Consider the following 25295-nt stretch of genomic DNA (forward strand, 5'->3'; position numbering starts at 1 on the left):
CACCATTTCTGTGACTTCTTCCTCAGTGAAAGTTTGTTTCCTCTTTTTCATGGTGGCTCTGTGGCTAAGGATCTGTGCTGCTATCTGTAAGGTTGCTGATTCAAATTCCGTTACTGCCAGAAAGGATCCTACTCCGTTAGGTACATGAGTAAGGCCCTTAACCTGAAAAATTGCTCTAGAAGTTGTCTACAATGGCTGACCCTGTGCTCTTACTGCCAAAGGTCATCCGAAAAAACAATTTCCTCTCAGGGATTAGCAAAGTATAACTTCTTTGGACAACAATAGCAAAGTATAACAAATTAAAAAAAAGAAATACTGAACCAGCTCTAGAAAGTGAGGGTGCAATCAGATACGTCACACCCTCCCCATCAGCTTCACTCACTTGTTTAATGAATTGACTTTCTATCAGCAGCTCCATGAAACAGAAGAGGATATTTGCACTAACATGTTGTTTACTGGGATGGTATTAAACCTAAAAATTAAAGACTGAAATTGAATAAACCATCCAGTAAGTCTTGATTTTGTGTCCTTTTGTCTACAAAGCCATTGTAGTGACATGTGATTGGTCACCAATGTAAACTTGTAATCCCAAAAGTAATAACGGAGTGCTTCAACTGCCTTCAGTCACCAGACAATCCTTAATAATAATAATAACAATAATAATAATAATAATTCATTACATTTATATAGTGCTTTTCTCAGTACTCAAAGCGTTATCCACACAGGGAGGAACCGGGAAGCGAACCCACAATCTTCCACAGTCTAATCCTTTTCCAATCCTTTTCAATAGTGGAATAACTATATTCCCTTGGCAACAATTTACAGCTTAAATACAGGGGTGTTGTATCATGTTAGCCATTATGAATGTAGTGAGAAGTCAAGCAAAACGACACCTTTTATTGGCTAACTAAAAAGATTACAATATGCAAGCTTTCAAGGCAACTCATTGGTTACATCTTGCCTGAAGAAGGGGCCTGAGTTGCCTCAAAAGCTTGCATATTATAATCTTTTTAGTTAGCCAATAAAAGGGGTCATTTTGCTTAACTTCTCAGCTTAAATACATAATGGGATGTTCCTGAGATAATACAGCACCCAAAGCTAATAGTCTTATTGGGTCCTTTTGCTAAAACAAAGCATGACCCATGTCACAGAGGTCAGGGTGTTACTTGACCAGCTCAAAGAAGATTTCTGTCTCCACATTGTCCAAGTGGAATGGCACAGCTGTTTCTGTGCAGAGTTTAGAAGCTGCACTCCAGTCTTGTCCTGTAAAAAGGGCTGAAAAAATGCCCCCAAAACATTTTTTTGTTTTTAACCAGTGTTTTACAAGCTTTACCATTTGCTTCAATGGAAGAAGCGTTTGCCTGAAACATCCTGAAAACTTTTGCAGACAGGGGTTTTCCTAATTATTTGCTGCTGAAACGTTTAGATGGGAATAGTATCTGTAGCATTATGGACTAGCATTAAAATGCCAGAAAAGCATTCAGGTGTGAATGGGCCCTAAATGTTTTGCTGAAATAAACAGATTTAGTAGTAACACATAAGGTATTTTTCCATTTACGCCCTTTTCAGTTTGATAATATATTTTAGCATATCATTCAGGTGAGCACCAAGAATGTATAAGCAGATTGACAAAATCATTATAACAGGAAACAACTTCAACCTATCTGTTATTTTGGCAACCTCAGCAATAAGAATGTAAATCGTCTTAAAAATATTATAAAAATTTGCAGTAAAATTATTGGTTCACAGCAGACCTCTATTGTAAATGGGTTAGAAAGAAAGTCAACTCAGTTCTGTCAGACGGGAGCCATACTCTTTGTTCTAAATTCTAGCTGTTGCCATCAGGCTGCAGATTTAGGTTTCCAAAGGTAAAGAGCAACAGGTTTAAGAACTCTTTTATTCCTGGAGCTATAAGCGTTTTAAATTCTGTTACTTGAAAGGATGCTGCTAAAGGTTAAATTCTGCATTATTGTTTTTGTGTACTATTGAAAGTAATTCTTCTTCTTTGTATTGATCTTGAGTGTGTGTTTATGTAATAACATCGGTTGCCAATTGTTATGTCTTTGTTTATCTATTTGATCTCTGTAACAATGGCTTCTGTTTTTGTACTTTCCTGCTGCAAACAAATTTCCCTCTGGTATAGTGAAGTCTACCTAACCTAACGTACTTCATGCCTCCGATTTGGCCTTCTGCCTCTGTTGTCAATTACATTTAGGCCTGCTAGGCAAAAAGTTTGGATGCTTCTTGTATCAATAATTCTTGTATCATCAATAATCAATGCTGACTTAAAACCATTTCAAAACAACAATAACTTCCAAAACAAATTGAAGCAATTTTTTTTTTACTCTAGTCAATTGTGGTTACAATGTAACAGAAAGCATCCCACTCAGGGCGTTGGGCACTCCTGTATGTAACTTACTGATTTTCTCTTTTGTTTTACATTGGTACAATTGATCATTTTGTATAAATTGGAAGGAATAGCCCAGTAAGCTGACTAGGCTAACTTTACTACTATGTTTCAAAACAATGTATGATTTTCTGAAGTAAAGCATTCTTGGCACACAAATTTGGATGGGGTACTGTAGGGGTCTAGGGATGGGATTGTGGCTCTGAGGCTAGGGATCTGCACTGGCAATCAGAAGGTTGCTGGTTCGAATCCCGTAAATGCCAATAGGCACTCTGCTCTATTGGGCCCTTGAGCAAGGCCCTTAACCTGCAATTGCTGAGTGCTTTGAGTAGTGAGAAAAGCACAATATAAATGCAAAGAATTATTATTATTATTAAAGAGTTGGTCAGCAGTTCCCTATGATGATAGATGTCTCCCCAATCCGACTGTTTAGAAGCATCCTTGTAATAGTCTGACCTTTCAACAGAGATATTGTGTCCAGGCCTTAAGGGACAACTGGGTCTATTAGGGTCATTATAGGAGTATCCAAAGCAACTGCTGACCTCAGAAGAAGTCTATGTGCCTGCTCCAGAGTGGTTTTGAATGCAGTGCAAAGTCACTTCCTGACACCAGATTATTGACCTTGGAGTTGGGAACATTAGTGTTGGCTCAGTTGTTGGTAGGAAATGAGGACAGAGCATTGAAGGATGGCAAAGGTGTGGAGACATATTGCACCTTCCTGATGAGAAAGTGCTTTAGTCACTGTTACATAGGGATGATATCTGTGTGTGTATGCAGTACTTAGGTGGAGTGTGGCCATTTATTTGGCCGTACTATTAGTCCCTAATACCCTATATGTAGTCTTCTATTATTTACTTTGATAACAAATTCCTTTTCCTTTTATATACCTTACTCTCCTCAACTTTATTTTGAGCTAGGTGTCATCTACATGGACCTTAACATGAAAATGCTTTGATTACAGTGGTCTACAATGACTGCCTGCCCTTACTGACCCTTTCTCAGTCCTTGTTCTTGTTCAGCATTTCATTGTCTCACTTTGCTCCACTAACACCCAGGGGCCAAGCTTCTCTTCCTTTCCCATAGAATGAGATGTCAGGATGGTTTAGGAATACTTCTATCATCCATGACAGATGCAGAGTGGGAATATATTACAATTCTGTCACATTTATGGGTTATGTATTGATTGATGTGGACTGATCAAGTTAGTTTGGGGTCAAGCTGTATGTCTACATTTATAAGAACTGTGACCCCCCCACAGAGGATATTTCATCTAGAAACCTTACATCTCTGTAGTTTTTCTTTTTATTTCCCACTTCTCCTTAAGTAACCACATATTAAGTTCATTTAAAATTGTGTATTTATTAGCAGTAATGTCTGTTTGAAAGGATATACGGTCATATATTACACCCAACCAGCCATTTTCTAATCCCACATATTTTAGATGAAAGTCACGGGGCAGACAAGGCTTAAACAGGTTTGATTGTGTTGTGTTTTGTTATTTTTATTTTGTACATTTTAAGAAAGCATTTTGCAGAGCCCTTTAAGATTCAAGTTAACTGCCAAATAGCTCAAACTCTCTGGAAATTAACAATTTGGCTGGCCGTTTCTTTGACAATTAGCACATGTCGGGATATTCTCATGATGCTCTTATCCATCTGTGCTACGTCTGAGGCCCTGTTACTCAGGAGCCTTCATGGCAGTCTGTCATTACTTCCCTCAGGAAAGATCTGTTTCTTAAAGGTTGCCTAAATAAAAGGAGGATGCAGCACAGCAACGTCTGCCAGCTGTTTTCACACACTGGCAATTGGAAAGAAGAGTCGCAGCTGACAAAGGTAAGATTTGTGTTTCCTTTCAAAAGACCTGTTTATTTTCAGGATTATGACTGATATGTAACAGAAGCGATGCTGCAGCTATATGTATTAGCCAGTAAAGCCTATTGGCTCCAGAACATAAGGAGTGGGTCATTTGGGCTGCACTTTAGAGGTTAAGGCCCAGTGCAGTGTGACAGAAAATGAAAACACTGAACAAGAGAAACAAGGGTTTCGAATCAGCACTAGCAGATCACAAGTTAATGATAAAAGCCATGCATCTGTAGTACTCTGAAAGTTGTAAGGTAATCTGAAAAAAGTGTGGACAGTTAACATAGATCACTATGAGATAAAAATTTTCACAAGATCAGGATCTTAAAATTTCCAACCTGCTTATATCGTTATTGATTTCAAGATTTCCATAAAACAAAGATGCACCACTTTATGGCTAACGTCTGTATCAAATTCTGCAGAAAAACTCGGACTGTCCATTTCGTTGATTTGTAAGCAGAAAGTCAAGAGGAACAAATGAAGTTGTATTGTCCGACTGCTTGGGGTCTGTTGTCACCCTGTCTTCCATTTTGCTCCTTGGCATCCCTTAGATCCTGGAGGAGAACTTCACCGCCATCACACCTGCTCCACTGTAACTTCAGCAGAGACAATCTGTCCCTAGAGCAGACATTATTTATTTTTAAACCACACTTTGCCACAGACCTCTTATCACTTGAACACACACACTTTAGTGTTTTATTATACAACTAGTCATTTAGCCCGTTACAATAACGGGCGCTAGAACAGTAGTGCATAAACATTAGTAGGAACAGTCTACTGTATATTAAATGGCAAGGGACTTTGACCTCATTCTTTTTGTTGGTCGTATTTTTCTTTCTTTCAGCCTTTCTTTTGTTGATGTTTACTTGCTGAGCTGACCGTTCTTCATGGGCTGCCGCCGTGTATTGTGTGTCTTTAATTTTCTGTGACAGTAATACTGTCTTGTACGGCTCTATTCAATAAGGGTGCGCACAAAAAGGCGAGCATCAAAAGGGCGACCTCAATTGAGCGCGGCAAATAAAGGCGTTCATAGATAATTTAGTTCAAATGGCTCTGGAATATGTGAAGAGCAACAAAGGTGTAGATCTTAATTTACACGCGCCTTTATTCGCTGCACCCAATTGAGGTCGCCCTTTTGAGGCTCGCCTTTTTGTGCGCGCCCTTATTGAAGGATACCGTCTTGTACGTCCGCTGGCTTGTATGTCCGTAATATACCTTTAATTTTCTCTGGCGGTAATACAGGCATGCGCGTCGGTAATATGTCTTTAATCTCCTCTGACAGTAAAACTGGCTTGTATGTGGTTGTAATATGCGTCACTGTATTGTGTACCTTTAATTTCCTCTCGCAGTAATACTGGTTTGTATTTCTGTAAAACGCCTCTAACTTTCTCTGACAGTAATATCGCGCATCGCACCGTGCCCCACGCATGCGCACTTCATCAGAAGACACCCACACACGGACACCTGGACGCACATAGGGATTTTATATATATAGATACTAGCTGTGTAAGCCCGTGCTGTAAAAGGCCTAGGATCCTAGAAACTATTTAAATTGTCAGAAAAAAATTAAAATGTAGGTAATTGAAAGGAACTACTCTGGACATCTCTCTCCTAGGAGGTTTTGCTTTGCCGACGTGGTTGCATTGCTTGTGCATTAGCGGCTAAATGACTTTGTCTTTCTTTGGAGGTTTTGTTTTGCTGATGTGCTCGTCTCACTCGTGTTATTAGTGGCTAAGCGAGTTTCTGTTTCCTCAGAGGTGGAGCCTTTATCCCGCCTCCATCTCTCACTTCTGGGATGGACAGAGAGACACACACACTTCCACGTGTAGACATTTATATATAAGACATGTAACCGAGTGAAACTTTGAAACTTCCTGAGATGCATAAATGAGCAGGGCCTAATCCAAGGACAGGTCAGTCACTGCCGTGTGTTGTGTGGCTGGCTTTAGCTGCTGGTACAGACATAAAATAGCTCAGTGATTTCGCCTCTGAATTACAATGGTCTCCAAACAAAAATGAAGGAACAAGTCCAATGTCCTACTGTGTATTAGTTCACGCCTGTGCTCATCATCTCATTCTTATTTTCTACCTTCTTCATAATTAATAATTAATTTAATCATGTTTATCTAAAACAAATCCCAATGGAATATTTCTTAAACGTCCATTAGTGTTAACAGGCTTTTGTTGACTAGCATTTCTAGTTTAGCTTTGAAGGTGGCCCCGTGGTTCCCATTGCTGCCACCCATACAAATAGAACCTTAGAATAGTGCACACATCACAATAAAACAGTGAGAACATTGAAATATGACTAAATAAAATCATTTTCAGTTTTGGATTAATCTCCCACAATTTCCTTCTTCAATAGCACATCATTTTTGATGCAATCTACCATACATATATCATCAGTGAACTGAACTGTGATTCAATGTACTGCAAGTCAATTGTGTGCAGTTCGTTCCTCAGTTCAGAATATGAACGGATTCTTACTAGTTCAGTGTACTGTACTGCAAGTCTCTTGTCTGTGGTTATTGAATGAACTTGCAAAGGTTCTCCAGATCAGTACGGGTCATACTGGTTCATTCAATCAGTCCGTGTACTGAGACAGTCATAGTCACTCAGTCAGAGTGAACTGATCAGTGGGAGGTGCTTGGTGTCACCTACCAAGTCAGTCACTGGCTAGTTGTCATCATGACCGTTTGGCTGAAACAGTTTACTGATGGGCTATTTTCCAAAGACAGCAGCCATTTAAGTGAAGTTACGATGATAGCTATGGATGGTCTTAGAATCCAATATAAAATGCAACACACACTGTGCATGCCTCAAAAAGATTAATTCTTTAAAGTCAGTGAACCAGTATGTTCTTTCAGAGAACAAGAGAAGTACAAAAGAACTTGTTTGTTCATTCACTGCACATCACTAGAGTGCAAGAAAAAAATCCTGTGAAAAGTTTTGACTTTAATTCAATAAACTCTGAATTCATCATTCGCAAATGAAGTGTCTGCCCCAAATGTGGCATTTGATGGGCAAAGTTTTAAGTCCGGTGTACCGACAATTCACCAATTGAAACACAGCACTCGTTGGAGTCAGCCCTCTCTGTGTGACAAGATTTGCTACATGATTGTTTAATAAAATTATGCAAGTTTGTCCAAGTGCAAATTCTGTGGTGAGTAATATAGTGCCCTCTGTTGAGTGTACTGTCTACTACAGTTGTATATAGTCTAAGACTTGGCCTATACAACATTGCTGAAGCATACCAGAGTTTTTGTTTCTTAGGTATGAACAACTAATTAATATTCCCTATAACCACTGCTCCCACAGCCTCTGTAACCATTAAAATGAAATGACACATAAAAGAACTAGGGAGACAGACATGTACAAGGTGAAGGCACCTCAGCGCTAGTTTCAAATGTAGAACTGAAAAATAACAAGTTTTGAGATGGTAAGTCAATAGGGTGTGGGTATATATAGTGTTTGCATGCATTGCATGCTAAATGCAGTTTCAGAGGCCATGGACAATCTGTCAGTGCTATATTGTGCATTCAGCATCACAGCATATATTGAATACAAATCAGTAATAGTTGAGCAAAAAAAGATTTTGTATTAAAATTAACATACATCTGTAAGGACATGTTCTATCTCATCACATTATTTTAAAGTAGATCGACAAATTTCGATCTCCTACTAGTGTGAAGAACTGTAAGAACACCAGAAAATATAAAAAGAGAAACCTAAGCTCTGTTTGATATTCACCACGACGTGAGTCTGTAGTACTAATATTTCAGACTGGATTGTTCACCAAATTTTTCATCACGATTTATCCTATCTTTATTTATAATACGCTACCATGGCTGTCCGTTGGTCTGTCCAGGATTTTAAATCACCTGTAGTTCGCAAAAAGTCTGACCTATTCACCTGAAATTTGGTACACATATACTATGTGATGTTTAATATCTGTTTTTGGGGTGATGATTGACATTCAAGATTATTCCTCTTTTTATTTTTATTTTATGTTATTGTAGAATCAACTCTCAGCAGTGGCCAGCAGGTAAACTGTGCGGTGCATGCGTACGGACGCCGTTCTCATTCCTACCATCTTTGCCATCACTTCCCCTACCTCTTCATATCTTAAATCATTCTTGAGGCAGATTGAAGACTTAAGTGCCAGCTTAAGTGAAAAATTAAAGAAAACGTACTAAGTAATTGCATCTCATACACTGACTTTATCAGTTTTAAAAAGAAAAGATGCCAACGAAAGAAGAGAAGAAGCGGGCCACTAGGGTGGAGAAAAGAAGAGCTGCTCAGGAAGCAGCAAGCACATCAACTTTTTAGCAAACGCAGGCTAAATGTACAGAGAAAGAGGATGAAAACTAGGAATGTTCAGGTCAAGTGTATTCACTGCATGTTATCATGCAGTGTGTGCTTACTGGTAAAATATAAATAGTGAATAATATAGCTACACAACTGAACTTTGGTACCACGTTAAAAGATAAGTGTGAAATACTGAACAATTTGCAGATCACTTAGAAGAACGTTTTCATAACTATGATTTCATTTGAAAATGTTTGTTTTAAACAATAACGCTATTTAAGACAAGATAAATAAACTACATCAAATAATTATTTTTTGAATACTTTATTCCCTTACCCGGTAACTATGAGTTAAGTAGTCTCGTGGGGCCAGATGTGATCCTCAAGTGAGAATACATGACTGGAGACAACCCATTAAATAAGTGTGTAATGAACAGCGGTGAAATCCTACGCTAAAAAGGCTCCACCCACAGGGCTTCTTTCTTAAACATCACCCCCAGTTCCTTCAGCTCAAAAACTGTTGTAATCATAAGAGCAGTTGTGACAATCATAGCCCATTCAGCCCAACACAGCTTGCCACTTCTTATTCACTTGTGCATGATTGATATCTCGTAATCCAGTTCCGGGTTGTAAGATGTGAGACAATTCCAAAGCAACTGGACACAACACAGAAAGCATCTCCACACAGGCTACAGTCCTTCACAGGGACAAATCAATAATTAAGCTAAACTGAATGATTCTGTGGAATGATGATGATGTGGTAAGAAAACTGGACAGAGACTGGGGAGAAAAACCCACACAGGCCTGGTGAGTATGTGTGATCTCAGTATAGACATAGATCAGCCTAAAGGAATATGAACCCATTCTACAGCTGCTAATCACTCTGCTGCTATTCATTCCAAGATGCTACCTTCCAGGTGATTTGTGTCCTGTTTATATAGGTCTCTGGGTAAAAAGTATTTTATAATAATTGTACCAAATGTACTTTTTAAAAACTTCCTTAACGCCAACTAATACTTCTCACTCACAGGTCTTGAAAGTGAAAACATATGGACTCCAGAGTTGTCATCAAAGCTTCCAGCTTCCTTATCCTGACAATCATCAGCATTCCAGCCAACTTGCTTATCTGCTATGCCTTCTTGCACAGCTACCTGATCGAGGCCAAGCTCCTAACAGCTGACATCATTCTTTGCCATCTGGCCTTTGCCAACCTCATGGTAGCATTCACTCGTAGTATCCCACAGACCCTGGCCGCCCTGGGCTATCTGAACATCTTTGATGATTTTGGCTGTAAAGTTTCTCTTCTCTGCTTTCGTGCCTTCCGTGGTCTCTCCATTAGCCTCACTTGTCTGCTTTGTGTCTACCAGGCAGTACTCATCTCACCTGCCACCTCCCTTCTTGCTCCACTGAAGATGAGATTCCCCCAGTTTCTGCTGTACATCATTGTGTTTCTGTACCTATTCTACTACTTCACAAGTGTCTCAGCAATCCTTTATGCTGTCTCCAACCTCTTTAACAACACCATTCCTCCATACACGTTGAATTTAGAGTACTGCTTTGTCTTATGCAGGGAATATTCTTCATATATCTCTATAGGTTTTGGAGTTATGTCCAGAGACCTTGTGTTTATAATTCTAATGACCATCATGAGTGGCTACATCCTAAGACTTCTATACAATCATGGTCAAAAGGTAAAGAATATCCGCAGTTCAGACAACAGCCAAAAGGGAGAGAGAGCAGAGACCAAAGCTTCCAGAGCGGTGGTCACCTTAGTCATCCTGTATGTTGTCTTCTTTGGTATTGACAACATTATCTGGCTGTACTCCATGACCATTGTGAGGGTGGCACCTCTCGTTTCTGACATCAGGGTCTTTTTTGCAACCCTTTATACTTCAGCATGTCCCATTGTGGTAATTTTAACGAATCCAAAAGTCCAAAGAAAATTAAAAGTGGTCAAGATGAAGAAAGCAGTCCAGTCCACAAAGAGCAGTACACGTACAAAGTGAACAATCATCATTTCATTCACTGTCCCAAGAGAAGATGATGTGAATATTTACAAGAAAATAAATTGTTTAAATTAACTAATGTATTTAAATAGGTATTGTTTATTAAGCTGACATTTTCATTATAAATGAATGACAAATCAAATTAAATGGATTTCAGATTTTGTCATTTGAAGACCTGATGGGTCATTCAGAGACATACAGCGAGTCTAGCAGCTTTACACTTTTCAAAGCAACCCTGATCTACTCTACCATTACTGATATATTATGAAATACTATTAGCATTTTTAGCAAGTCCAGAAACCTTACATTTAATAAGTGAGATGCATGAGTGGATGCTTTTATAGAGCCTTTGAAAAAATATTTGCAGTTGTTATTCTCTATAAGTCCTTATTTAGGTTCTGATTTCATTGAAAGCAAACAAGGCACTATGACAAAAGGAACTTTGATGATAAGAAACACTGCAACACTTGTTATCTATGTGCCATAATATCAGAACATTTTAGATTTTCTCAATAAATTCAAGCCCTTAATAAGTAACTGTGTCCTAATTATGATGCCACACTGCCTAGCATCGTGTATAGTAAGAAGACCTGTTAAAAAGATTGCATGGTTGTGAATATAAAATGGTTCCACTCATTCTGAGGTCACCACCCTATACTATTATAATTACCTGAATACATAACTTTCATTCTCAAACTTGATTAGTTCATTTCAAGTCATGGGCGGAGCCTATCTCAGCAGGAAGACAAGAAGCAATCTGGATGGGGCTCCAGTCCCTCACAGGGTGCACACGTGCACATCTACCTTGAGGACACTTTAAAATCACCTGCACATCTTGGGGAGGGATGGAAGAGAGGCAGTGTATCTAGAGGAAGACCCACCAAAATGTGAAAAACAACACAAGGCACGAGAATTAAACCAAGAACAGGAAGCTTGTGATGCAGCAGCACACATAGAACCACCATTCCTTTTAGTGGGAAATGAAACAGTTAAAATGAGACTGCAGTGTGTACAGTATGTGTTACAGTAGCTTTTTCACATGAATCTGGAATTGGTTTTTGCTTGCAAACTGTGCATGTGTATAGAATAAAATTAATATTTCTAAAATATGCATATCCTTACTGATAATATTCTCGATAGATAGATAGATAGATAGATAGATAGATAGATAGATAGATAGATAGATAGATAGATAGATAGATAGATAGATAGATAGATAGATAGATAGATAGATAGATAGATACTTTATTAATCCCAGGGGGAAATTCACATACTCCAGCATCAAAAAATATTAAATTAAAGAGTAATAAAAAATGCAGGTAAAAAACAGACAATAACTTGAATAATGTTCAACGTTTACCCCCTCTGGTGGAATTGAAGAGTCGCATAGTTTGGGGGAGGAATGATCTTCTCAGTCTGTCAGTGGAGCAGGACAGTGACAGCAGTCTGTCGCTGAAACTGCTCCTCTGTCTGGAGATGACACTGTTTAATGGATGTAGTGGATTCTCCATAATTGATAGGAGCCTGCTGAGTGCCCGTTGCTCTGCTATGGATGTCAAACCGTCCAGCTCTATGCCAACAATAGAGCCTGCCTTCCTCACCAGTTTGTCCAGGCGTGAGGCATCCTTCTTCTTAATGCTGCCTCCCCAGCACACCACTGCGTAGAAGAGGGCACTTGCCACAACCATCTGATAGAACATCTGCAGCATCTTACTGCAGATGTTGAAGGATGCCAGTCTTCTAAGGAAGTACAGGCGGCTCTGTCCTTTCTTGCACAGAGAATCAGTATTGGCAGTCCAGTCCAATTTATCGTCCAGCTGCACTCCCAGGTATTTATAGGTCTGCACCCTCTGCACACAGTCACCTCTGATGATCACGGGGTCCATGAGGGGCCTGGGTCTCCTAAAATCCACCACCAGTTCCTTGGTTTTGCTGGTGTTCAGTTGTAGGTGGTTTAAGTCGCACCATTTAACAAAGTCCTTGATGAGGTTTCTATACTCCTCCTCCTGCGCACTCCTGATGCAGCCCACGATAGCAGTGTCGTCAGCAAACTTTTGCACGTGGCAGGACTCCGAGTTATATTGGAAGTCCGATGTATATAGGCTGAACAGGACCGAAGAAAGTACAGTCCTCTGCAGTGCTCCTGTGTTGCTGACCACAATGTCAGATCTGCAATTCCCGAGAAGCACATACTGAGGTCTATTTGTAAGATAGTCCACGATCCATGCCACCAGGTATGAATCTACTCCCATCTCTGTCAGCTTGTCCGTAAGGAGCAGAGGTTGGATGGTGTTGAAGGCGCTAGAGAAGTCTAGAAACATAATTCTTACAGAGCCACTGCCTCTGTCCAAGTGGGAGAGGGATCGATGTAGCATATAGATGATGGCATCTTCCGCTCCCACCTTCTCCTGGTATGCGAACTGCAGAGGGTCGAGGGCGTGTTGGACCTGTGGCCTCAGGTGGTGAAGCAGCAGCCGCTCCATGGTCTTCATCACATGTGATGTTAGAGCGACAGGCCGGAAGTCATTCAGCTCACCAGGACGTGATACCTTTGGGACTGGGGTGATGCAAGATGTTTTCCAAAGCCTCGGGACTTTCCCCTGTTCCAGGCTCAGGTTGAAGATGCGCTGTAGAGGACCCCCCAGCTCTGATGCACAGACCTTCAGCAGTCATGGCGATACTCCATCTGGATCTGCTGCTTTGCTGGCACGAAGTTTCCTCAGCTCTCTGCTCACTTGCGCTATTGTAATTATGGGTGGGGATGTCTCTCCTATGTTGGTATCAGCAGAAGGATGTGTAGAGAGTGCAGTACTCCGAGGTGAGAGTGGGTTAGGGTGGTCAAACCTGTTAAAGAAGATGTTCATTTGGTTTGCTCTCTTCACGTCTCTCTCGATGGTGGTACCCCGCTTCGAGCTGCAGCCAGTGATGATCTTCATCCCATCCCACACTTCCTTCATGCTGTTGTTCTGCAACTTCTGCTCCAGCTTTCTCCTGTACTGCTCCTTCGCCGCCCTGTGCTGGACTCGGAGTTCCTTCTGCACACGGTTGAGCTCATGCTGATCACCGCCTTTAAAGGCCCTTTTCTTCTGGTTCAAAAGGCCCTTGATGTCACTTGTAATCCATGGCTTGTTGTTAGCAAAGCAGCGTACAGTTCTTACTGGAACTACAGTGTCCATACAGAAGTTGATGTAGTCAGTAGTGCAGTCAACAACCTCCTCAATGTTCTCACCATGTGATCCCTGCAGGATATCCCAGTCTGTAGTTCCAAAACATTCTCTCAGAGCATTCTCAGCCTCCGGGGTCCACTTCCTGAATGATCGTGTGGTTACAGGTAGGACTCTCACTTTTGGTTTGTAGTGAGGCTGAAGCAGAACCAGGTTATTATCTGCTTTCCCAAGCGCAGGCAGCGGGGTGGCACTGTATGCGTCTTTAACGTTTGCATACAGTAAATCAATAGTCTTATTTCCCCGGGTGTTGCAGTCCACATACTGGGAGAATGCAGGTAATGTTTTGTCCAGCGTCACATTGTTAAAGTCTCCAGCGATTAGCACAAGTGCCTCGGGGTGCTGCGTTTGTAACTTAGCAACAGCAGAATGGATGATGTCACTTGCTATCTCCACGTCCGCCCGAGGAGGAATAGACACGATGACAACAATGACGTGTCCAAACTCTCTGATAGATAGATAGATAGATAGATAGATAGATAGATAGATAGATAGATAGATAGATAGATAGATAGATAGATAGATAGATAGATAGATAGATAGATAGATAAAAGCTCATTAAATAAATAGATAAATATACGCACACACGCACACACACATTATGGTCTGAACACACATCAAAATGACTAAAAAGTAAGAAAAAGACACAAAGCAAAAACTTTTGACTTGTCAATCACCATCCCAGGAGTTATGCGGGGTATTGCTGTTTTTGTTTTTTTATTTCGTCTTATACGATTTCTCGTATTAGAAATTTGTTAGTTTTTGCATACCCCTTGGGGTCAGAGCGCAGGGTCAGCCATTGTACAGCGCCCCTGGAGCAATTACAGGTTAAGGGTCTTGCTCAAGGGCCCAGCAGAGTAGGATCTCTTTTGGCAGTGACGGGGATTTGAACCGGCAACCTTCAGGATACCAGTGCAGATCCTTAGCCTCAGAGCCACCACTCCACCCTTGTTGATATAAAGGAGCCCCCTGTAGCATTTCTTGAAACAGTTCTGCTGAATAATTTGTTGGCTAAAAGTTCTCATTGAGTGTGTTTACATGCACAAACGTAATTGTGTTAAACAGAATAACCTGACTGAGCCAAAAACATGATTTGTCAATAATCTAATAATACGCACTGGTGTCCCTGTCGGTGTAACCTGGCTCTCAGTGGGCACAAGGAAGGCCAAGATATTTCCTGCCCTAGCCATAAGACTAATAAAGTGTGCCAAATTGCAAGTGGACATATTAGCTCCTGATAGGGATATACCGAAGGAGTAGAATGGAAGGACAGTGGGAGACAACCTTGCAGGGCTACTTACTCCCCTGACACTCTAAATGGAAGCCTCCCTGGGTGACACTGCCTGTGCACACACCTGCAAGGCATGCCGGGAACTAAAGTCAGATAGGGCAGCCTTTTTGGGATGCATGGGTTATGCCAGGGGGTGCTGCAGGGATATATGATCCCTACTCTAATTTGATCCAGAAGTGCTTCCTACTGGCTATGCCCTGGCAGCAGATGTACTCTGGGGTATAAACATAAAAAGAGCCCCAGCAAGTCAGAGTGGGATGGAAGAGGGTAAAGCTTGCTAGAAGGACTGGAAGAAGAAAGCAAATATTGTGATTTACAATGCCTTTGTAAGGGAGTTTGTGGAAATAAACCTTATAACTATACCAGAACTTGTCTTGTAGTAGTTGTGTCTGGACTGGAGGGGTTGCAACACCCCCTAGTGGTCACAAAGCATTTACATATGCAAGAAACTTTCTAGAGTTCTCCTTCAGCAGAACGCTCCGACATTATTAATCTGCTCAAAAAAGCTAAACATCATCATCGGCCATTGAGAATCAGAAACTAAGCACGGAGCCTGTTGATAATTTCCTTGTATTTTAAAAACATGTTTAGTCTATGTCACACCTTACTGTATTTATAGTTATCTGTTACTAGATCGCATGGAGCAAACTATTTTCTGCTTGACTGTGCAACTCAGCCTTGCAAGCAGCAAAGCAATATTTGAATTTTAAATAGCCAGTTAACAGCCAGCCTCTTCTGTGTTATATGTTTGTCTGCCTAGTCTGTCACAACAAGCACACCAAGGAGCCAAAAAAAGGTTTGAGGTAGCCTCCCCATATATTATGGTTTGTTGACACAAAAAAAAGCACTGGGAGTTCAAAACAGGACTGATTCACAGGTAGAAAATGGAGGTTTTTAAGGGTAGGCAGAGAAGTGATGTTATCGGGGCCGGAACCGGAAGTGGTATCATTGGGCCCGGGACCGGAAATGACATCATTGGGACCAGGCAGGAATTTCCCAAGAATGGTCTGCAGGAGAAGAAGAGAAAGGGTTAATGCACTCCACACACACACACCCCCCCCCCTCCCAGTTTGGTGCACAATTTCCCTCATTCGAGCCCTTCAGCTGCCTCCCATGCGCATGTGTGTGGCAATATGCAGTTATCGTATTTCTTTAATCCGTGTGTTTATTAACAAATTGCATTTTTCTTAAAAAATGAATGTGCTTCAGTTACCCTGATTTAAGTCTAACAGCAGGAGACCCCCTCCTACAACAGAGAAATGATGTAGGAGCCTTACCAAATTATTTGATTGATTATTGTGATTTCTGAAGGCAAAACTGATAATTAATTAACCAAGTTAAATTCATATTTCCATTCCAAACATTTGTTGCCATCCCTTTGGGTGGACACAATAAGTCACACTCTTTTCCACGTTTATTGGTGTTACACTAGGGGTCACACAACAAATTAAACCCTTTCCTACAATAAGTAGCATATGCTTCTTTGAACATTTCCTTGGAGACTGCGCTACTGTTTTTTCCACCACTGGTCTGTTCAATTACGTCTACAGATGCCCAGGTTTTGAAGGAGCAAGTAGAGTGCAGTACAAGGGGGCATTACCGGTGTGCAAACAAACGTAAGGAAACCTGTTCATATGTGTCACTGTTGAACAACTGATTATCTAAAGAGATGTGTCCCTATATAATAAGCACTTTCTTTTGTAAATATGATTTTGTGTTTGGTTGGATAGTGTACTTGATGCTGTGTTTTGTCAAATAAAAACTTGGTCCAATTGAGTGTCCTTAATTTCTTGCTTTAAAGAAACTGAATAATCCCTAATTTACAGCGATTTAACACTCTTGTGTATCTATATGATACCAGGATGACTTCAGATATCCGGGCATCTGTTTATAAAGTGTTTCTTTTTGTTTCTCCATCCTGATACCAAGGCAGGGTTTTATGGCAAAAAGTTGTCTCTTCTACCCCAAAGTTTCACAAAGGTAGTGTGCGTTTTGAATATGGAGAGGCTTTATATTATTTGTCAAGGAATATGAAGAACATTACCATTCTGTAGCTGAGGAACACTGGATGATGTCTCACTGACTAAGGTCGGGTATGTGATGTGAATGGTACCCTACAGTTAAATATGCTGGTCAACAATCCTGAGATTGTGCTTGGTAACTGAATAGAAAGCCTTTGTGAGTTTTTACACTTATAAATTTAAATGTTCTTGGATTTCTGACCTGCAATCTCTTATAGTTTAGATTGCCCTTTAAATGGAATATGAATTAGATTTATTTTTTATGGAAAAAGACGGGCATTCCTGTAACCTGGGTAGCTACTGTTGATTTTGTTTAGTGCACATGGAGTGCTGACATCACTGCCCTGCTTCTGTGAAATCTCTCTTAAATCTGTTAAAGTACTCTTAGGAGCCAATATTTACAGTTCTTGTGTATAGTGTGGAACACAGCCCAGACACAGACAGGTAGACATCATTGGTTCAAACCCACACACGTTTATTTACAATTATTATGTACAATGTGAAGCACAACTCCCCCAAAGTCCAGGCCTCTCACGCAATGCCTTCCTCGCTGGTCTGCCTCCACTCCTCTCTTCCGAGCTCTTGCCTTCTTCCTCCTGACTCCAGCCATTGAATGGAGGGAGGCGGCCCCTTTTATACACACAGCACTCCCAAGTGTGGCGGAAATACCGGTTACGCACCCGGAAGCACTCCAGTTGTCCCTGGTCTTCTTCCCGCCCAGTGTGGCGGAAGTGCTGAGGGCCAGGGCTCCATAGGCATTGGGGCGCCCCCTGGCGGTGACCACGGGTCCCTATAGTACTTTTAAAACTTTAATGAAATTTTTATTCAGATCAGTGACTTTGAGACTTGTACTTTCTCCGGTCCTGTTCAGCCTATATACATCGGACTTCCACTATAACTCGGAGTCCTGCCACGTGCAAAAGCTTGCTGACGACACTGCTATTGTGGGCTGCATCAGGAGTGGGCAGGAGGAGTATAGGAACCTCATCAAGGACTTTGTTAAATGGTGCGACTCAAACCACCTATGACTGAACACCAGCAAAACCAAGGAGCTGGTGGTGGATTTTAGGAGGCCCAGGCCCCTCCTGGACCCCATGATCATCAGAGGTGACTGTGTGCAGAGGGTACAGACCTATAAATACCTGGGAGTGCAGCTGGATGATAAATTGGACTGGACTGCCAATACTGATTCTCTGTGCAAGAGAGGACAGAGCCAGCTATACTCTGGGATTAGGGGCCCTGAAGCTTAAGCTTCATTAGATTCACAGTAGATCTGCCTCTGATCTAGCATAAGATCTGTAATATTATAAAAATAATTTATATTGCGCAAAGCTCTTTGGAAAATACATGATTTTTACACAATATTAATTGATGCCACTGGCTCATTCTAGGCCTAGCAAAGGGCTCCTATTGGGACCTTGAATGTAGAGAAAAGCCAAGCAAAATGACACCTTTGATTACATCTTGCCTGAAGAAGGGGCCTGAGTTGCCTCAAAAGCTTGCATATTGTAATCTTTTTAGTTAGCCAATAAAAGGTGTCATTTTGCTTGGCTTTTCTCTACATTCATAATGGCTAACACGGTACAACACCCTAGTACTTGGGACCTTGAAGAAATACTCCACCACAAAACAATCATTTTTATCTGCTACTTTATCTGTGTTGTTTGTAGTGAAAGAAGAAAAATTGTTAATGTCATGTTTTTATAAAAAATGGAGATAACACAATTGCTGGCACAACAGGCAAACCAATGCAGAACAACGGCAAACAATATCAAAACAAAAAACATCCATAAAAAAACCTCAAGTTACTTGTGTTGCATAATCCCCCTTTCAGATATCCATTTGTATTCCCCTAATGTATACTTTCTGTTAAATTTATACTAAATAATAAAACACTACTCTGCGTGTGTGTGTGTGTGTCTTCTCCCTCTTAACAATCCGATTGGTCAGTTTGGCTTTGGTTGCTCCATCTGAGCTATCTGATTAGTCGGTATGGCTGTGGTTTGATTGGTCAGTTTGGTTTTGGTTGCCCAGTGGTATGGGTACTGACACAATACTTCAGTTCCTGATTGTGACAATATTTTTCTATTTTTGCCAAAAAAGGAGTTAAAATGAAGTATTTCAACAACAACTAAGTGAATAATTTACTGAACAATGTTGGGTCTGTTGAATACTAAAGAGGCACAAAACGAGTCACCTTTAAAGACACAGCAGGTAATGGGGGCTCATCTACCATTGGTGGTAGTTTAAAAAGCAGAGATGAGGTGAGAATGGCACCTTGAAATGGTAGAGTCTGAGCAGCAAGCTTTACAAGAATGTATTTGAAAGAGGAACTGCCGGACAAATGGCAAGAAAGTTTGAGATGTGCAAGAATACCAAGCAGAGGCTTTGGAGGAATGCTGCAGATACACGTAAGGCAAAAAAGATTGAGGCATGCAAGGATACCAAGGATATGAATAGTATTTTAAAATTTATTTCATGAGCTATTTCTGAAAGGTAAGCAAAATTAGCTGTTAAATACATCACTTCCAGAAAACGTGCTAGTACACAATGTGAGTGCGTTAAAATAGAACTGAGTTTTTAAATTGAAGACACGCCCCTCTCCTCATTCATTGGTCAGTTAGCCACAAATTTGTCACTTCAGGGTTTTGTTTGGCTGTTTTTGATACTGCATCAGGGAATTGACCATCTGATTGTCAAACTGTCTTGGATCTACACAAATACAAAGCATACTTTCTACCTGATTATGTTTTTGTGTGCCTTTTTTAACTTTTAATCTCTAATTATACTCTCAGACTGTGCTCTGCATTGTTGCAATCATGTGAAACTGATTATCACCAATGAATGAGCTATTACTGGGCTGGATTCCTGACCAATAGATGAATAGGGCAGACAAGTCTTCCATTCAAGGGCTTTCAGCATACTCTTCTTTCATTAATTTCTAGAAATGATTTATTAAACAATATTTTACCAAAAATACAGATGCCCGGGGCATTGTGAGCATATAACACTATATACTGTACCTGACATGCTGATTATGAAACATGGGAAAACTGAGAATTTTTTCATGGATGTTTTCATACTGTTTGCTGTTATTCACCATTGCTCCCCATTGACGCCTACAGTGTCTTTAACTTTGTTATCTCCATTTTTCATAAAAACATGAGATTAACAGTTTTTTCTTGGGGTAGGTAACATAGAAAATAAATATCCTTTTTGGTTGGAGTATTCCTTTAAAAATCCTTGCCTTTATATTTTTCCGCGTAGGCTGCGTGGCTCACAAACGTTGACATCTGACTGTGGGTCAACTGCTGTAAACACGGTGGTTAGAGGGCCCAAGATGACCCTGTACAAGTGAGAATACAGATTCCCATTCCTGATTTCCAGATATCCGTGTTGTTTTGTCAGGAATCACTAAACTTTGATTTCCTGCAGATAATTCAAATATTTATTATGAGTATTGTTGATTTGTGAAGCACTGCATATTTACAAGAGCCCCTTGAGGTATCTGCTAAGAGCAGTCTGCTATCAATTCTCCAGAGTAGTGTGTGTGTGTGTGTGTGTGTGTGTGTGGTATCTATAAAGTAGGACCTAAAAACAAGTCAGCTCATGAGGTAAAAGGAGCACTGCCTGTAAGCAGGTAAGACACAACTTATTTTGTGTAGTTTTAGAGAGATTACTTTGGTCTGATTAAACACTCCTTGTGTTTTACAGTATTTTCATGTTTCAGTGTGGTATAACTTTGTTCCTAAAGTAGGTGATCTACGTATATCAGTGCTAGCTGACATTTTGCATGGCACTTCCTAAGAGAATGCTGTAGTTTGGACTGAGAGTCCATCATGTAAGCTGGAAAAGTCAAAGTGGACGAAAGTGAGGCAAGGAAATAAAAGAACTGATAAGCAGTATGGAAATTTACTTCAATTTCGTACTTAGAAAGACCTAAAAATTGGAAGCAGGAAAGTTGTAATCCTCAATCTCAATAAATACCATTGTTTTCAGGTTTACCTTTTAAAGGTGCCAGTACTGAATATACCAGGACATCATTTGATACCGTTGGGCCACCTTTATTTATGAATTCAGGCTTTGATTCCCTTGAATAAGTTTAACACTTAGACAGTGAGCATGGCAAGTCACAAAATATGGGCAATAATCAAAAGTATTGGAATTTCTTTACATGTATATTGCCCATCCACACTATCAATCCCCAGTCTATCTCAGCAGCACTGAATGCAAGGGCAAAATCTTCCATCCATCTTGGATGGAGTGCCTGTTCATACTCACTGAGACACATCCTCATAAAGAGGGCATTTGGAACCAGCAGTTAAGTTAATAGACGTCCATGAGATATGGAAGGAAAACCAGTGCACCTGGATAAAGCAAACATACAGACAAATCTACACCAGAAAGGCCTTGACCAGACTTCAGTGCTGGAAAATCAGGAGGCAGCACCACTAAACAGCATACCACAAAGTTTATATTCAAGAAAGAAGACATAAAAAACATCCATCCAAGCATTCATATCATGTTATCACTGGAAACACTGTAAGTGAAGTAAATATGTTTTAGAGGGAGTAATGTTGAGTGAATAAGCTCTGTTCAAGCTAAAATACTGACCCTAACCAGTGCACAATATTTTAACAATGACCATCTATTCCTCCATGCATTCTTAAAGCCAATTTCTCCCACTGCAGTATCTCAAGGAATTGAAGTCTATTCTAGCAACACTAGACAGGATTATATAGTAGAGAGCTTTAACATTTAGTTAGCAAACTATATAGACTGACATAATTAGACTCCTGAACAATGCTAAAAGTTAAAGTCAATCCAAACATAACTCATAGCCTCATAAATGTACCGACTGCTGCGGTATGTCATTAGGCACTGTGCACCTCATTTTGTAATCTTATAATTGTAATTGGTATTTATTTTTATACATCCTTTGTCTTTCTGTCATTTTATATGAATGTGAGCAAGCAAAGTAAGAATTTCATTACATGGTTTTAACATGTGTTTTTACTGTGTATCTACTCTCTATATATAAAATCCTAAGCCTAAAAGTGCAACGATTTTATGTGACATTTGTATGTCACTTTTTTGTCACGCTTTAAATCGGGCTTATTTTAAAACCTACATATATATGTTTGGTATCATTCTTTACATAATATATCGAACTTCCATTTTAAATTATAAACTAAAAAATATTAAGAACTCATGTCCCACAAGAGTAGACTTTGTGCCAAGAGATTTAACCACACCCGGGGCCGGAAATAAAAGACAAAGAGTAGATGACAAAGACAGCTGCTGTACAGGCTTTTAAATGTTCGAAGCACCGCATGAGATATAGATCACGTGGCTCAGCAGCAGCAGCAAGCCAGCAGCTGACCGAGCAAAGAGGAGGTAAAAAAAAAAACTGTATTTGTTTCCCATTGTATCACCATTTAAGAAGGGGATCTGGAGGAGCGACTACATCACCTTGGGGTGCATTCTGCCCCTCTCTTCACAACACGAGCAGCAGAGACGTGAAGTAGCTGGTGTGTAGCGCAGGCAAGGGGGTTCGCGAGCAAAGAAAGCAGGGGGTAAGCCCCCTAGTATGACAATAAACGTCTTTTATCTTGTAATTCAATTTAAATGAGTACCCATATTGAAAACTCTCTTGCTCCCTTTAAAGCACCATACATTTATCCTTAAAGAGTAAATCCTTTGTTAGTCACTCTCATATTTAATCATACAAGACCAACAAGACCAAGTCATCAATCAGCCTAACTGCACTTCTTTAGGCTCTGTCAAAAAAAAAACAAACAAAGTCACAATGAAAAACTGACAGAAAAAACACGCAATCTGTATAGACAATGGCAGACATTAAGAAAAGGTAAATAAAAGAATGATGCTTAAGCCGACAATAGCGTGTGAGTAATGTTAAAAAAGGTTTGTGCAAGGAGGGCATGAGCAGACACAAGACCTAAAACTTTTTATTTCTGTTACAAGAAATACTAAAGATGTGAGGCTTCGCAAAATGTAACAAGTTAATGGAGAAACACGTGTTGAAATATGTTTTTATTCTCAGACAATTTAGACCTCATGCAAATGGAACTGTTACTGTCTGTATTTGTAAAGAGGTTTCTTTCATTGCTACTGCCAGTAATTTGTATATAGTTGTAATAACGTGACATCATGCACCCCTTTCTTAAATTCCCTACACATATAATAAAGTTCAAAGCTAATTGTATAGGATTTAGCTGCAGATACATGAGGCTGTGAAAGGCACTGCTGCTCTTTGTAGACCTCCGTGCCAATAATAACAGCCAGGCGGATAATTCATATAACTGAGTTACAGGTATGCCAGGGGTATTCATGTTATATCAGTCAGCAGCAGGTGACATTGGGGACATTCAGTACAGTAATCACTCCTCCATCGCGGGGGTTGCGTTCCAGAGCCTCCCGCGAAATAAGAAAATCCGCGAAGTAGAAACCATATGTTTATATGGTTATTTTTATATTGTCATGCTTGGGTCACAGATTTGCGCAGAAACACAGGAGGTTGTAGAGAGACAGGAACATTATTCAAACACTGCAAACAAACACTTGTCTCTTTTTCAAAAGTTTAAACTGTGCTCCATTACAAGACAGAGATGACATTTCCGTCTCACAATTAAAAGAATGTAAACATATCTTCCTCTTCAAAGGAGTGCGTGTCAGGAGCAGAGACTGTCAGAAAGATAGAGAGGAAAGCAAACAAATCAATAGGGCTGTTTGGCTTTTAAGTATGCGAAGCACCGCGGCACAAAGCTGTTGAAGGCGGCAGCTCACACCCCCTCCGTCAGGAGCAGACAAAGAGAGAGAGAGAGACAGAGAAAAACAAACATCAAAAATCAATACGTGCCCTTCGAGCTTTTAAGTATGTGAAGCACCGTGCAGCATGTCGCTTCAGGAAGCAGCTGCACAGAAGGCAGCAACGTGAAGATAATCTTTTAGCATTTTTAGACTAGCGTCCCTATCGTCTAGGTGTGCGAACAGCCCCCCTGCTCAATCCCCCTACATCAGGATCAGAGAAAGTCAGCACAAGAGAGAGAGAAAAGTAAGTTGGGTAGCTTCTCAGCCATCTGCCAATAGCGTCCCTTGTATGAAATCAACTGGGCAAACCAACTGAGGAAGCATGTACCAGAAATTAAAAGACCCATTGTCCGCAGAAATCCGCGAACCAGCAAAAAATCCGCGAAATATATTTAAATATGCTTACATATAAAATCCGCGATAGAGTGAAGCTGCGAAAGGCGAAGCGCGATATAGCGAGGGATTACTGTATTTTAACAGCAGTGGAGCACAATTTGTGATTTGAACAATTATTCCCATCTTTATGAGGCAGGTGTGCCTCTTATTATTTATGAAGCTCAGTAAAACTTTTGCTGCAGTTTCAAGCTCAACTTTATTTTTATGAGTACAGTGAAAGTCTTCCTTCAATATCTGATTAACATTCAACACATTGTCACTCTAGAATCAGCAAGTACAAGTCAAATGAGTACCTTACCTCTTGCAAACAGCATTCACTACTAAGCTGCAGGGGTCTTAATTCACAACGCACCCCTACTGCCCCAGCTAATGTGGCATACTGTACAACATATAATGTATGAAGACAACTACGCATAACATCTGTGCTTGTGAAATGCTTTGAGATGCTCTTGAAATGGAGCTGTTTACAGTTATGTGAAAAACTCAGTACACCTCCTCTCAGTTCAATGGTTTTACACATCAGGATATAAGAAACGGTCTAATATGTAACACAAGATGCAAAAAATAATAGAGTGCAAAAAGGTTGTGCTGAGCATAATCATGTTTTTTTCCCTTACAGTAATGGCATCATTAGTCTGTGACTTATACAAATTTGTAAGGCACAACATTTTTCACTTTTTCCACATTTTTAAATAATATTTTCAGTAGTCAGTTTGGCACATTAATGCCACTTAAAGGCAAAGTGCTGAATTTGTAATACACTTTGTTTTTTCAGAGGCACATAGAGGTTCCTGTGTATGCTTTAGAGAGGTCAGCCCTGAGCAGTCTGCATAAATGGAAAGAACAAACAGAGCAGGATACACTTAGACTTACTCAGATTACTGGATATGGACATGACAGTGTTGCAGTGGGGGGCATTGTTGCCATTTTGGCCCAACTTCAGGTTGGAGTGC

General features: G+C 40.3%; 1 protein-coding gene across 1 annotated transcript in view; it reads left to right on the plus strand.

Annotated features, from left to right (window-relative positions):
* Positions 1-11130, plus strand: part of LOC114649257 (olfactory receptor class A-like protein 1) — a 53455-nt gene extending 42325 nt beyond the window's left edge. The window contains exon 2 of the mRNA XM_028798762.2: positions 9604-11130. Within this exon, the coding sequence (XP_028654595.1) occupies positions 9623-10579 (957 nt within the window). The 5' untranslated portion in view covers positions 9604-9622 and the 3' untranslated portion in view covers positions 10580-11130. The remainder of the gene's footprint in view (positions 1-9603) is intronic.
* Positions 11131-25295: the final 14165 nt, after the last annotated feature.

The sequence above is a fragment of the Erpetoichthys calabaricus genome, chromosome 3, assembly GCF_900747795.2.
Source record: "Erpetoichthys calabaricus chromosome 3, fErpCal1.3, whole genome shotgun sequence".
NCBI classification, from domain to species: domain Eukaryota; kingdom Metazoa; phylum Chordata; class Cladistia; order Polypteriformes; family Polypteridae; genus Erpetoichthys; species Erpetoichthys calabaricus.